At 42.5% G+C, this 15,135-nt stretch overlaps 1 protein-coding gene across 3 annotated transcripts; it reads right to left on the reverse strand.

Moving 5' to 3' along the window:
* Positions 1 to 28: 28 nt before the first annotated feature.
* Positions 29 to 14,654, reverse strand: txn2 (thioredoxin 2). 3 transcript variants are annotated; one of them, XM_056288728.1, is made up of 4 exons: positions 14,603 to 14,654; positions 13,457 to 13,752; positions 1,076 to 1,199; positions 29 to 954 (listed from the first exon to the last, which is right to left on the reverse strand). In XM_056288728.1, the coding sequence occupies exons 2-4, from the start codon at positions 13,750 to 13,752 to the stop codon at positions 838 to 840; spliced, it is 537 nt and encodes a 178-aa protein (XP_056144703.1). In that variant the 5' UTR covers positions 14,603 to 14,654; the 3' UTR covers positions 29 to 837. The 3 variants fall into 3 exon arrangements, with proteins under 3 accessions (XP_056144703.1, XP_056144705.1, XP_056144704.1); XM_056288730.1 differs by lacking the exon at positions 14,603 to 14,654 and adding an exon at positions 14,548 to 14,588; XM_056288729.1 differs by lacking the exon at positions 14,603 to 14,654 and adding an exon at positions 14,322 to 14,462.
* Between the last annotated feature and the right edge of the window lie 481 nt (positions 14,655 to 15,135).

Below are 15,135 nucleotides of genomic sequence, written 5' to 3' on the forward strand. Positions count from 1 at the left end.
ACCGCAAACTTAATCACACAACGTATATATATCATCTTAAGTTGTTTTTTATTTACTTCACTTGGTCATTTGTTTATTCATGAAATAAAATCCGAGTCAAACCCATAACCATTATTTGTGATTCCCACTGGACCAAAACGTCACAGCCGGAACCCAGAAACAGCCAGATTGTGGACAGAAACACACACGCGCACGCACACACACTTATCACATTATTAGGCATAATGGTGTAAAATGACTTTGTACGGCCTTTCCAAATGCTGGAGAAAGGCCACCCCCGTGTGGACAAAAGTAGGAATTGCACACAGTACCGTCATCGCAACCATTCACTAACGTCACGTATCCTGTAAATCCAAACACTAAAAAAAAAAAAAAAAAAGTCCCTCATGTAATAAAGCAGAAGTAAATGACAGTGGTGCGTGGTTGTCAACTCTACTGAATGTGTTTTAGCACACTGTTACAGATCGGATCGCCTCTGGCATTTTCAACTGTGCGAAACAATGACGTTACAGATTAAAAAGAGGGGTAGAAATGCTGAGAGAGTGGGGCAAGACATGAACTCCATTCCCATAGATGGAATGAAATTCCGCAGTGGCACACCCATCACTAGACTTCAAAAGAGAAAAAGAGAAGCAACATTACAGAGCAGAAGCACTGAGTTTAGGGATGGGTGTGAATGCGTGTCCTATCGCTTGCTCCCAAGAGATTGTGGCTGGCTAAGATTTATTTGCTGTTGGTTGTCATTTAATGGGCTCTTAAACGGCCTTTCGGCATTGCAGAATGAGCCAGACTCGTCACGACGACAGTGTTTGATGAGAGAGGCTGCGACTGATGGGCTCATTGTCCAATCAGCTTGCTGACAAACGAATCCAGCTGATCGTCATCCTTGATCCCCACAAACTGGTCAATGACGTCGCCTCCCCGCATGGCGATTACCGTGGGAACAGCAGAAACCTGCAAGCAAGTGTTGGAAGAGATGGTTTTACAATAATGCACTGCACATTTTGTGTATAAACCATAGACGTTGTGAGAATATACACTTAGGGAACTGTGCTACCAAAGAAAGAATTCTTACCCCGTATTCAATAGCCAAGTCTGTGTGGTCATCTATGTCAACTTTTGCCATGGCAATACGGCCTTCCTGTTTCGCAACTGCCTTCTCCAACCTCGGTCCAAGGATCTTACAGGGACCACACCATCTACAAAAACACACAAACATGACAAAAGGTCACATGACAGTAATTTGATTCCAACGGAGGCAGAAATATTTACACATTAATTTGATACTGGCTAACAGATAAAGAAAAATCCATCAGGTTGAAGATCCATTTCACTTTTCAACAACTGAAGACTTTCCAAAATTAAAACCCCAATTCCAAAAATGTTGGGACAGTATGGAAAATGCTAATAAAAACAAAAAGGAGTGATTTGTAAATTCTATTCACCCTGTACTATATTGAAAACACTACAACACATTATTTGATGTTTTATCTTGTGATTTTTGAAAAAAATATACACTCATTTCAAATCTGATCACTGCAACATGCTCCGAAAAAATTTGGGACAGTCGAGTGTTTACCACTTTGTGACATCACCATTATGTTTCGTAACACTTATTACCCCATCACTCTCCTTCTCTGCTACTGAAACTTTGATCCATGCCTTCATCACATCCAGAATTGACAACTGCAACAGTATTCTGTACGGCTCATCATCCGAAGTCCTAAACATACATACAGAACTCTGCTGGTCACCTACTCACCCACTCCCACTCCCATGACCATATCACCCCTGTCCTCCAGAACCTCAACTAGCTCCCTGTCCCATAATAGATCCAATTCAGAGTCCTCCTCACTCACAAAGCCCTCCATAACCAGGCCTCTTCCTACCTCACTGACCTGCTCCACTACCATAACTCCATCCCATAGCCATTGCTACTCCGATGCCAACCTCCTGTCTCCACCACACAGGACCAAGCTCCGGATCCTCAGGGATGTTTTGTTTCAGGGATGTTTTGAATCAACAGACTGGACAATCATTAAGGATTCAGCCTTGAGTTTGGATGAGTATGCTGAATCAGTCACTGTTCCATGTTGGATTCTGTTTGAATAACTGTATCCCAGGATGGACTATTTGCTCCTACCCCAACCAGAAGCCCTGGATTAACAGTGACATTCATTGGAGGTTGAGAGAGCATACCACTGCTTTTAAATCGGGGGACAGGGGCGTCCGGGTGGCGTGGCAGTCTATTCCGTTGCCTACCAACACAGGGATCGCCAGTTCAAATCCCTGTGTTACCTCCGGCTTGGTCTGGCATCCCTACAGACACAATTGGCCATGTCTGCGGGTGGGGAGCCGGATGTGGGTATGTGTCCTGGTCACTGCAGTAGCACCTCCTCTGGTCGGTCAGCGCGTCTGTTCAGGGGGGAGGGGGAACTTGGGGGGAATAGTGTGATCCGCCAACGCGCTACGTCCCCCTGGCAAAACTCCTCACTGTCAGGTGAAAAGAAGCGGCTGGTGACTCCACATGTATCGGAGGAAGCATGTAATAGTCTGCAGCCCACCCCGGATCGGCAGAGGGGGTGGAGCACTGACCAGGACAGCTCGGAAGAGTGGAATAATTGGCCAAAGTAAATTGGTGAGAAATTGGGAAATGGGGGGGGGGGGGGGTCTCAACAAATAAATAGATAAATAAATCGGGGGGCTAGGAATGCTACAAAGACATCCAGATATGACTTACAGAGCCATCAAAGCCACTAAGAGACAATATAGGGAAAAACTCACAAATGACTACAGGCTTTTGTAATTTGTGATATTGGGCTATACAAATAAAATTGATTTGATTTGATTTGCTGTTACTCACGGTGCATGTGGAGGGGGCTGCAGGGGATTACCGACTATAAATCTAAACCCATTGTGGCTATCAACACCTCTGCCTCTCTGCCTGATGAGCTCACAACTTTTATGCCCACTTTGAAGCTCACAACTTAGACCCAGTGACAGCAGCACAGTGCCCATCCGATGAAGTTGATGAAGGTGACAGAGGCTGATGTGAGTAAAACTTTTGAAAAGGTTAAGGCTCGTAAAGCTGCTGGCCCAGACGACATCCCTTTCTATGTCCTCAAGGCATGTTACACTCAGCTATCTAAGGTTTTTACTGACGTTTTAAACCTGTCCCTGCCATTGTGTGTGGTTCCACTATGAAGAAAACCCCATTGTGCCTGTACCTAAGAAAACCCCTGTCTCTTACCTTAATGATTACTGACCTGTTGCTTTGACCTCTGTTATTATGAAGTACCTGGAAAGATTGGTAATATCACATATAAAATGTAACATTACTGCTGCTATTGACCCATTACAGTTTGGCTACTGTTCCAAAAGATCTGTACGTGACACCTTCTCACTTGCTCTGCATACTGCTCTAGTACACCTTGGAAAAGAAAAAATACCTATGTCAGAATGTTGTTCATTGATTACAGTTCTGCTTTTAATACAAGTGTACCAGCCAAACTGCTGCCGATACTCAAAGATCTCGGTCTGGGCAACTCTATCTGTAAACTGGCTGTTGTATTTCCAGACAGGCAGGCCCCAGACTGTGAGAACAGGTAAAATATACTCATCAACATATATGTTCTTAAGACTGGCGTGCCTCAGGGCTCCTGTCTCAGTCCGGTATTGTACCATCTGTTTACACAAGACTGTGTTGCCAGATATGACAATAACAGCATTTATTCTACAAATTCTTAATAATTCTCTGGCCTCTGGTTCTTTTCCAGATAGTTTTAAGCATGCCATCATTCACCCATTGCTGAAGAAACCTAATTTAGACCCTCTGTCCCTAAGTAATTACAGGCCAATCTCAAAATTGTTTTTTTATCTAAGGTTCTGAGGAGAGTAATTTCTTCTCAGTTGATTTCTTTTATGAATACTGTTTTTAATAGTTTCCAGTCTGGTTTTAGAGCACTTCATAGTACTGAGACAGCTCTAGTTAAGGTCACTAATGATCTACTGCTGAATGCAGACAGAGGTGATGGCTCGATTTTAGTTCTTTTAGACTTAAGTGCTGCCTTTGACATGGTTGATCACAACATCCTCTTACATCGCTTAGAGACTTGGGTTGGCATCAAGGGCTCGGCTCTTAACTTATTATGCTCTTACCTCACCAACAGAACTTTTTCTGTTATTCTGGGTAACTCGACCTCCTCAGTGGCTCAGTTGAGTTGTGCTGTCCCTTAAGGCTCAGTTCTTGGCCCCCCTTCTCTTTTCTATATACATGCTGCCCCTTGGCCAGGTTATTCAAAATCACGACGTGCTCTACCATTTTTATGCTGATGACACTCAGTTATAGTACATGCCACTAAAACCCACAGATCCTAGCTCCTAACAAATCTCACAACTTGCCTCTCTGACATTAAATCCTGGATGTCCAAAAATGTTCTTAAATTTAATGATGATAAGTCTGAGGTCATTCTGTTCGGTCCTGAAAACTCCATCAGCCCTTTTGCTACAAATCAATCATTTTGTTCAGTCATGCTTTTTCCAGTTCAAGCTAATCGCCAAAATTAGGTAATTTTTATCAATTGCCGATCTGCAAAAAGTTGTAAATGCTTTTCTCTATGCTCGGCTTGACTATTGTGATGCACTTTATTCTGGTATCAGCAAGGGCTCACTCCACCATCTGCAGTTGGTACAAAATGCTGCTGCTCGGCTCATTACCGGGACAAGGAGGCACGATCATATCACTCATGTGCTCACCCTCCTACACTGGCTCCCTGTTATATTTCGAATTGGTTTTAAAAATTTACTGCTCACTTTTAAGGCTTTAAATGGTCTTGTGCCTTCATACATTTGTGATTTATTGACTTGGTATGTCCCCCCTTCGACCATTAAGGTCTGAAGATGGAGCCCTGCTAGTTATTCCTGGGTCTCGTTTTGCTACAAAGGGTGATCGGGCTTTTGCTGTTAGAGCCCCCACACTATGGAACTCTCTTCCTGTTGAGCTAAGACAAACGAAGTCTCTTGCTTCTTTTAAACCTCGTCTTAAAACTTTTCTTTTTATAAAAGCTTTTACAAATGTTTGATATTTGTTTTTATTTATACTGTTTTTATTTTTTACCCTTATTTGATCTTACTCTGATTTTTGCCTTGTCTGGTTTTATCTTTTATTTTTTGTGAAGCACTTTGTAACATTGTTTTAGAAAAGTGCTCTATAAATAAAATTATTATTATTATTATTATTATTATCAACAGCATCACTAAATTCACAGATGACACCACAGTGATTGGACTAGTAAATGACAGTGATAAGGGCCTATAGGAGGGAAGTGGAAGATTAACCATGTGATGCCATAATAACAACCTCTCTCTAAATGTCAATAAGACAAATTAAATAGAAAGACCAGAGAAAATTGCACTCCTATTTCCATCAATGGGTCATCTGTTGAAATTGTAGACAGTTTTAGATTTCTCGATTTATACATCACAGGCACCCTTATATGGTCTCTCAACACCACTTGCATCCTCTGTATTTTCTGAGATGTTTTAAGAGTTTTGACGCGAGTACCAAAACTCTTATGAACTTGTATCTTCAGTACCATTAAGAATGTCTTGACAGGCTGTATCACAGTGTGGTTTGGCAAGCTGACTGCTCAGGACTGCAGACTGCTGCAAAGGACTGTAAACACAGCAGCAAAAGTCACTGGCATGGAACTACCACAACTTCATAATATTTACACCACTCACTACAAAAGGAAGGCCCAAAACATCATTAAGGACACCAGCCAACCCGCTCATGTTTTGTTCTTGCTCCTTCCATCTAAAAACATTAGTGGCGCATCAAATCACACACCACCCGTCTCAGTAATAGTTTCGTTCCACAGGCAGTCAGGTATGCACCTTACATTGTTGTGTTATCGTACACTTTTCTATATTGTGTACCTAATGTATGAATTCATGTGTACATAGTCTATGTAGGTCTGTTTTTTTGTTTTTGTTTTTTTTGGGCTGGTGTGTCCTTGTGTCCTTTGTGTTAAGGCAGCGAGCCAGAGCACAAGAATTTCATTGTATTCCAATACATGATAATAAAGCTGAACTTGAACCTAGGGCGACGGAGCATTCTCCGTAGCTGTCCCCTCCCTCTAGAACTCCCTCCCCAAATACTGAGACTGCACTGATCTGTCCACATTCAAATCATTAATCAAAACTCACTTTTCCACAGTTGCTTTTAATATGTGATTGTTGTGTGTTATGTTTTTGGTGTGTTGCTTTTATGTTTATTTTAACTTGTGTAAAGTGTCTTTGTGTACCTTGAAAAGGCTCTACAAATAAAATGTATCATCATTATTGTAATTATTAAGCATTTGGGCACTGAAGACACCAGTTGGTTAAGTTTAGCAAGCGGGACTTTCCCCCATTCAGCCATTAGGCAGGTCTTCAGCTGTGCAATTGTCGAATTTTGTGCTCTGTAATGCGTCACACATTCTCAATCGGACACAGGTCAGGACTGCAGGACCTGACGCTGATAACGGCTTAAATGGTCCTTTTTTTCTTTGGCCCAGAGAATGCAATTTAAAAAAAAAAAAATTTTGTGTGGAAATGTCGACTCGTTGGGACCACAAAACATGACCCCATTGAGCTACGTTCTGTGTCAGATGAGACCGAGCTCAGAGAAGTCAGCCGTGCTTCTGGACAGTGTTGATGTGTGGCTCCTGCTTTGCATAGTAAAGCCATAATTTGCATCTGTGGACGTAGCGGTAAATGATGTTGACTGATACAGGTTTACCGAATTATTCCCGAGCCTGGGTCATGATATATCCATTACAGACACATGACGGGTTTTGTTTTGTTTTTTTTTGGGGGGGGGGATTTCCCCCCCCCCCCTTATCTCCCAATCGCACTTGGTCAGTTACCCCACACCTCCGAGCCCTCCCGGTCGCTGCTCTACCCCCTCCCCCCCGGAGAGCTACAGACTACCACATGCCTCCTCCGATACATGTGGAGTCACCAGCCGCTTCTTTTCACCTGACAGTGAGGGGTTTCGCCAGGGGGATGTAGCGCGTGGGAGGATCACGCCATTACCCCCAGCTCCCCCTCCCCCCCTGAACAGGCGCCCTGACCAACTAGAGGAGGTGCTAGTGCAGCGACCAGAACACATACCCACATCTGGCTTCCCACCCGCAGACACGGCCAATTGTGTCTGTAGGGATGCCCGACCAAGCCAGAGGTAACACGGGGGATTCGAACCGGCGATCCCAATGTTGGTAGGCAACGGAATAGACTGCCATGCCACCCAGACGGTTTTTAAGACAGTGACGTCTGAGGGATCGGATATCACGCACATTCAGAAGTGTCTTTCAGCCTTGCCCCCTTTATGCCCAGAGTTTTGACTGGATTCCTTGAATCTTCTAATACTGTGAACTGTAGAGGGTGAAATGTCCAAAATCCTACTGATTTGTCTTCGGGGGACATTGTTCTCAAAATGGACAAGCCCCAACTCCAGGCAAGCCTCAACTCATCCTTGCTCTTGTAGGACTAAAGCCTTTTTTGGAGGCTCCTTTAGTACCACAACATGACTGCTTCACCTGTTTGACATCACCTAGTTATTTTATCTTGTCACAGCGCCCCCTGTGCCAACGTGTTTGGAACGTGTTACAGCCATCAATTTCAGAATAAACACGTCTTAAAAACACAATGCAGTTGACAAGGTAAAACGTGAAATACATTGTCTTTATACCGTTTTTTTCTATACAAGTCAAAGTAAATTTACAAATCCTTCCTTTTTTTTTGTTTATAAGCATTTTCCAACTGTCCCAACTCTTTTGGAATTGGGGTTGTAGAGATTTAAGAAAGGCAATGCCTATACTTTGAAAATAAATATGTTTCTATTATAGGTTTTACTCTGTCTGAAATACCTTTTAAAGCCATTTTTAAACTTTGGGCATTAAAACACCCAGATTTTTGAAATATTGAACATAGGCTATGTTTAATAAGGCCAAAGATTAATATGGTTACAAAATTAATGCCCTCAGTTGTTGCCATTGGGACTTTAGCGTCACAGTAAGTCAAGTCAATTTTATTTGTATGGCCCAATATCACAAATTTGCCTTAAGGGGCTTTACAGCAACACAACATCCAGTCCTTAGGCCCTCGCATTGGATAAGCAACAACTCCCTATAAAAAACCCTTTAACAGGGAGAAAAAATAGGAAGAAACCTCAGTAAACAGTAATGTGACTGCAGTTATCACTATCAACCATCTACACAATAGCACCATAATCCGGATCTCCTACTGTAAGCAAGCAACTTGTGATCATTTCCTTAGGGGCGTATCCACGTTGCCAGGAATGTCTGTATGAACTCTAGTTAACTTGTCAAGTTTCAACTTGGCAAAAGACTTTCCTTGATTTCTTTAAGAGTATACACAAATTGCGTTTCAACAATTGTGTGTCAACAAATGTCTCATTCGGGAGTTAGTGACCGTTTGTTGAGATTTGTAACATTCATGTCAGTGATACAGCCCAAAGACATGTAGGTCAGGTGAATCAGCCATACTAAATTGTCCCTAGGTGTGAATGTGCGCATGTCGTTAGGAGGCATGGTAAACCGAACGCAGTAGAATATTCCTGCTATTCCGGTACTCATAAAACTCACTCACGCATAGACTACTTTTTGGTTTCAGCACTACTTGTCTCCAAAATAGATGAATGTCATTATAGTAGTATAGTTCTGTCTGACCACGCTGCAGTATCCTTGACCTATGAAGATAATAACTTAGTGTGCGACCCCCCGAGATGGCGTTTTCAACCCGGGTGGCTTGCGGATCCTACATTCATAGATTTCTTAGATAAGCAGATTGACCTGTATTTTGAATGTAACAAGTCCCAGACTTCTGCTAGCACAAGGTGGGAGGCTTTCAAAGCCTTTATCAGGGGCCAAATCATTTCCTTCACTAGTTCCAAGAAAAAGGCTACACGACTTGAAATGAAGACATTAGATGAGGAAATTAAAAAATGCAAGACTGCTACTGCTTAGATCACAGTACAATGAATTGGCAGCTAATAAAGCGGCTGCTGATTTAATGAGACTCAAACATTCCTACTATGATCAGGGGGAAAAGCCCGGAAAACTTCTAGCATGGCGCATTAAACAACAACAAACAGAAAGGTCTATTAATTGTATTGAAGTCCCAAGTGGTAGAACTATAGTGGACCCGACAGAGATTAATGAAGCCTTTAGAGACTTCTACGGGAAATTATACAGCTCTGAGTGCTCTCCTAATCTGGACACGCAAACACAATTCCTAGACAATCTTAATATTCCTGAAATTTCGGGAAGAGGAATGTAGAGTATTAGATCAAGATGTAACTGCACTGGAAATTGCAGAAGCAATTGGGTGTATGCAGGCTGGAAAATCAGCGGGTCCAGATGGCATCCCTATAGACATTTATAAAAAAATTCAAACCAAATTAACACCACCCCTCTTCGAGATGTTTCAGGAATCCTTTGAGAATGGTCTTCTCCCTACATCTATGAGGGGCGCCCTAATCACTTTACTCCCAAAACCGGGGAAACCAAATACAAAATGTGAAAATATGCGTCCAATTAGTCTCCTAAATTCTGATACAAAAATACTCTGCAAAATTCTCGCAAGAAGATTGGAGGATCTTCTACCTAGAGTAGTGGGGGAAGACCAGAACGGATTCATTCAAGGGAGACATGGTTTTCATAACGTTAGACGAGTGCTCAATATTTTATACAGTCAGAGGGAGGCGCCTGACACGGCCTTACTTTCACTTGATGCAGAGAAGGCCTTCGACCGTGTTGAATGGCCTTATCTGTTTGAGGAGTTAACACGATTTGGCTTTGGGGATACATTTATCAAATGGGTAAGATTGCTTTGTACAGGGCTTACTGCAGAAGTTTTGACGAATAGTAAGGTTTCTAAACCTTTTAACATTTGTAGAAGGTGCCCTCAAGGGAGCCCTTTATCGCCTTCACTTTTTATCCTAGCGATAGAACCATTTGCTATAGCGGTGAGGACACACAGCGATATTTATGGAATTCGAGAGGGACATCTGGAGCACAGGGTAGCACTCTTCGCCGATGATGTGATATTAATGCTTAAAAATCTGCATAAATCTATCCCAGCGCTCCTAAGCCTTATTGAAACATTTGGGAAAATATCCGGTTATAAAGTTAATTACTCCAAATCATCTATAATGTTACTGAATGAAACAGAGAGGAAGAATGGTCTTGTTTATGCTTCTACCTTCAACCCAACAGACACGTTTACATATTTGGGAATAAAAATTGTCCCTGAGGTGAATAAGATTGCTCAGTCAAATTATGAGCCCATCCTGGACGCTAGTATTGCTTCGATAGAGCGTTGGACATCCTTACCTATTTCAATGATCGGCAGGATTAATATCCTAAAGATGAATATACTTCCCAAATTTCTTTATTTGTTCCAGAATATCCCCCTACCCCCTCCTTCATCTTTGTTCACGAAAATCAAGAAACTGTTTACCAACTTTATTTGGCAAAATAAACGTCCTAGATTACGTCTATCTTTACTTTATCTACCATATGATCGAGGACGCCTGAAATGTCCAAATATCCAATGGTATTACTGGGCAGCACAATTAAGGTCGATTATGTTTTACTTCTCATCTGGAAGTCCCCCAGCTTGGATTGATCTGGAAGCCTGCTCTGTTAAACCGGGCTTACCATTGCACCTGTATTTGTATTCAGCAGACCGTAAATATCTGAAGAAAAATACAGACAACCCTATAATATTGAATATGACTGATGTTTGGTTCGATGCTTGTAAGTATTTGAATATAAATATGTCCCGGTCACGCTTCAGTCCTATTTGGGGTAATGCCAATTTCAAACCAGGGCAAAATGATAGGGGATTTAAATTATGGGCTGAAAAGGGGTTAAGGAAAGTGCAAGACATGTACAGGGAGGAGGATGAAGTATTCATGTCCTTTGAGGAAATATCTACCAAGTATGACATTCCAAGGAATATTTTTTTTCAAATATCTTCAGCTAAGGAGTTTTATATCCTGTCAAAGCCATTCATTAGACATTCCTACCATTTCTATATTAGAAGTTGCAGTCACAAAACACTGTTATGATAAAGGTTTAATTTCAACCATGTATGACTTATTTGTATCTGGATCTGATGAATCATCAGAGACAAAACTGAGATTATGGGAGGGAGATATAGAGGAGGAAATATCTTTAGAAGAATGGAGTGAGGCATGTAGAGACCCAGAGACAGACAGTTAGCAGCAACCTAAAGCTTCTACAGTATAAATGGCTGATGCGTACATATATAACTTTTGTTAAATTTCACAAGTTTAATGACAATATTCCTGATACCTGTATTAAGTGTAGTGAGGCAAGGGGGACGCTGTTTCACTGTATATGGGAATGTGTGGAAGTGAAAACCTTCTGGCAAGATGTTGTTGATATGATTGATCAAATTTTGTCAAAGAAATTACCATTGAGTCCAAAGCTTTTTATTCTTGGTTTATATCCTACCATCCCACATTTACATAGCAATGAGTTCAGATTTATAGATATGTGTATATTACAAGCAAAACGTGTAATTGCTCTTAATTGGAAAAGTGTTGATGGACCAAGAATTGGTATGTGGGTTAAAAAAATGGCTTCAAACATGTCAATGGAAAAGATAATGTATATTGTTAGACGTAAACAAAGTGTTTTTGATAAAATCTGGGGATTGTTTCTGTACTTCTTAAGACGTAATACTAATGTTGGTAACTTGCTTCAGCAAGAACAAGCTCTGGGGGAGTAGAACAACTCTATCTGATTGTTTATATGCGTAAAAGCAACTGAAAAAAAACCCCACACCCTCTAATCAGTCAGTGAAAGAAATTATTGTTATTATTATTTTTATTAATTTAATTTTTATCTTTATTATCTTCTTTAACCCTGCTTTGAATTGTATTACTTGTTATAGGGACGGGGTTATGGGGGGGGTAGGGTGAAAATGTTTGCTGTACTGTGCTATTACTTGTTTTGATGTAATTTGCAAACAAAATTCAATAAATATATTGCTTAAAAAAAAAGAATGTGCGCATGTCGGCCCTGCGATGGCCTGGAGGCCTGTCCAGGGTGTCTCCCTGCCTGCCGCCCAATGACTGCTGCATCCCCATGACCCTGAGCAAGGATAATTGGTTTGGATAACAGAAGGGAAGGTCAGTGATATGGCCCTGTAGGGTATCTTATTCAAACAGACACATTTCCTTCATATAACAACTTATCGATTACAGTTACAACAATAACAGTCACAAGAATCCTGTTTTACCTTAAATCTGAGAGTTTGAACTTTTGGGGAAAGAAATCCATGTTGTAGACTTACATCTATTATACTGCTGTAGAGCACCTTTTTCACACTTTTGGCGAAGATTTAATTTATACGGACAGGACAGAAGGGGAGAGAGAAGAAAAAGCTTCCATGGTACAACTGTGACCAAACTCAATGGCTGTAGTTGCAACCACCTGTTCTAAACAACTGTGAACTGTTGTAGACACTAGTGATTAGTGTTATGTTGATACATTTAATCTAAAACCTATGCCGATGCACAATGATCTGGAACAGCACGTCTCTAGTGGCCTTCAAAGCAGCAGCTCGTATATAAGTTCAATGAACTCTGCTGGGTTGGCATCCGCAATCTATGCATGTATCAGTAAGCGACATGCTTAGCATGTATATACATTCAAAACGAGCAAAAGGGCTGGGCACTTGCTATGGAGCGTGTTCTTCAGGGTCAATGCATATATCCTTTAACTGCAGTCACTGACAGACAGTACTCAGATGGCCTTTGTGAAGGCTAAGGCATAGACAGTCTAAGCCCCAAAGCAGTATTTATAACCAAGCTGTTCTAAAATAATCCAAACAAATCCTACAAGATAACCACTATAGGACATTTCCTAAATGATAATCATGTTGAATTTGACCATTGACTTGGCAATGTCTAGCCAAACCTGGCAACATGGCTGCCTTCTACAGAAAAATTTCACAATTTCCCTCCTTGTCACTGTTAAAAGGGATTTTCCTGAAAAATGTGAGAAGCAGGGCAAAAGAACAAACTTGTAAATACAAAAGAGGGTGAGGTTGTGATGACAATATTCTTGAGGTTTTTGTTTTTTTTACCATTTAACATCACAACTGATTTATCAATTCCAAAGTCTTACAGTTTGCATCCATCCATCCAACCCTACATGAAAGGAATGGGCCCTCCATCATGTCATGAAACCAGCAAATTTGTTCAGTTTCTCACCACTGACATATAATTCTGTCAGTCAGCGATACCATCACTGAGCAAATTAACAAGATTCTTTGTTTGCTCGTTCTATTTCCTCTTCATCCTTTTGATCAGACAGCAACCTGACAAACACCCAACTATTCCTCCTCTAATACTCACTGTGCATGGAAGTCAACTAGCACGGGCAGCTCATTGTTAATGACCCTCTCAGTGAAGTCGTCATGGTCCTGCACGTTGAAGGAGACCTCGCGGCGGGACGTGTGGGGAAGGGAGCGAGACAGTACACGTGAAGGGGAGAGGAGGGAGAGACGGGGTGTAGCAGACTGTAGTGAGGTGGTGGAGAAGAAGGAGGAGGCGGCGGCGGTGGTGGCGTTGGTGGTGGAGGTGGCCGGGAGACAGCGGACGTCTTTTGCAGTGAGGGTCCAAATTCTACGCACTAGCAGCCTTTGAGCCATCTATGGGGGGTGGGGGTGGGGGGACGGGGACAGGAAACACGTTAGACACAGGACAGTTCTGACAGGTGGAGTCAAAGGCAACGGGTCAAAACAACATTTCTCTCATCACACCACAACGACGACCCATGGATAAAACGACCATGTTTACCAGCACTCTCTAAATCAAGTATGCAACGTGTGGGTGGGTCAAATTAATGATTCTACAATACTCCATTCCTGATGGACCACGTTGACTAAGCACACGAGCACCAGCACCGTTCAACAAGTAGGCCTAGTTTGCAGCATGGTTACAATCACTTGCTCTTTTTTTTGGGGGGGGGATTCAGAAGAGCTAACGAGAGTTGGATAAACGCATGTAACGTTACGAAACGAGATTGGGAGGCTACTCGTGCAACGGCTAACCGCGGCTAACGCTAGCTAACCGCCTGTCTCCGATGCCACTTGGTGCTAACGTTACATCCCCCTGATGGTCGTACCGCAAAAACACGTTGCGAGTTGCAAACAATCAGTTTTCTCTCCTCCTCCCCCCTTCCCTCCCCCCTCCCCAGCTGACTGACCCCCTGCCTTACAATGCTAGCGGTCGTGTTTTGTGATCTCCATTAGCGAAGTGCGTATTTACGAGACGCCGTCACGACTCTTTCCCCGGATAACCTCCGTGTGACTTTGCCCATGCCCGCCTCCTCTCCTCCTCTCACCGCCGCCGCCCCCTCCTCCTCCTCCCGTTACGAAACGAACAAAAAAAAATCTCAAACCGGAGGCCAAATTACACAGCTCGGTTCCCAAAAGGCCACTTACTTCTACAAATATACATATATGCGTGGATATGAAACACACGGTCGCCGGTACTCACCGCGCCGCGGGGGGAGATCGCCGTTCTTGTCCACCGGGACCACTTGAGAGTATTTCCGCTTTGAGTCACGGATTTAAAGGGGCCGCGCCGCCTTTTCCTGTGCTTTTTTTTTTTTAACCACCCACCCCTCGTCCGCGATTCTCCAATTAGCGCCGTGCAGTGGTCACTTTGAAAACTGCAGTCCATCCACCCAGCCATCATCCAAGTCGATCAAAGAAGCAGACTGAGGGTGGCACTCAGTTGAGTGATGAAACGCATCTGTCAATCAACGTCGTATCCAGACGAACTGATTCAACCCTCTTTGATTCTCTTAACCTGGATTATTGAGCATGCATCAAGACATTATCCAAGCCGCTTATCTGAATTCGGATCAGGGGATGCTGGAGCCTATGCCCGCAGTCATTGGGCGGCAGGCTTTGTACACCTTTTTTTTTAAATGACAATTTTGTGCTGGAAACATGTTGAAAAGGGCCAAGGATGGTAGAACTTATTGCCCTCGTTATAAATTCAGCAAAAATGAAATGCATCTCACG

The sequence above is a fragment of the Lampris incognitus genome, chromosome 10 (genome assembly GCF_029633865.1).
Source record: "Lampris incognitus isolate fLamInc1 chromosome 10, fLamInc1.hap2, whole genome shotgun sequence".
Lineage (NCBI taxonomy): Eukaryota > Metazoa > Chordata > Actinopteri > Lampriformes > Lampridae > Lampris > Lampris incognitus.

Coding starts and splice junctions, on each gene's coding strand:
- txn2 (XM_056288728.1), bottom strand. CDS start 13,752: ATGGCTCAAAGGCTGCTAGTGCGTAGAATTTGGACCCTCACTGCAAAA. Junction 1,200..13,456: donor CTAGTTGACTTCCATGCACA/GTGAGTATTAGA, acceptor GTGTTTTTGTAG/ATGGTGTGGTCCCTGTAAGA. Junction 955..1,075: donor ACTTGGCTATTGAATACGGG/GTAAGAATTCTT, acceptor ACTTGCTTGCAG/GTTTCTGCTGTTCCCACGGT.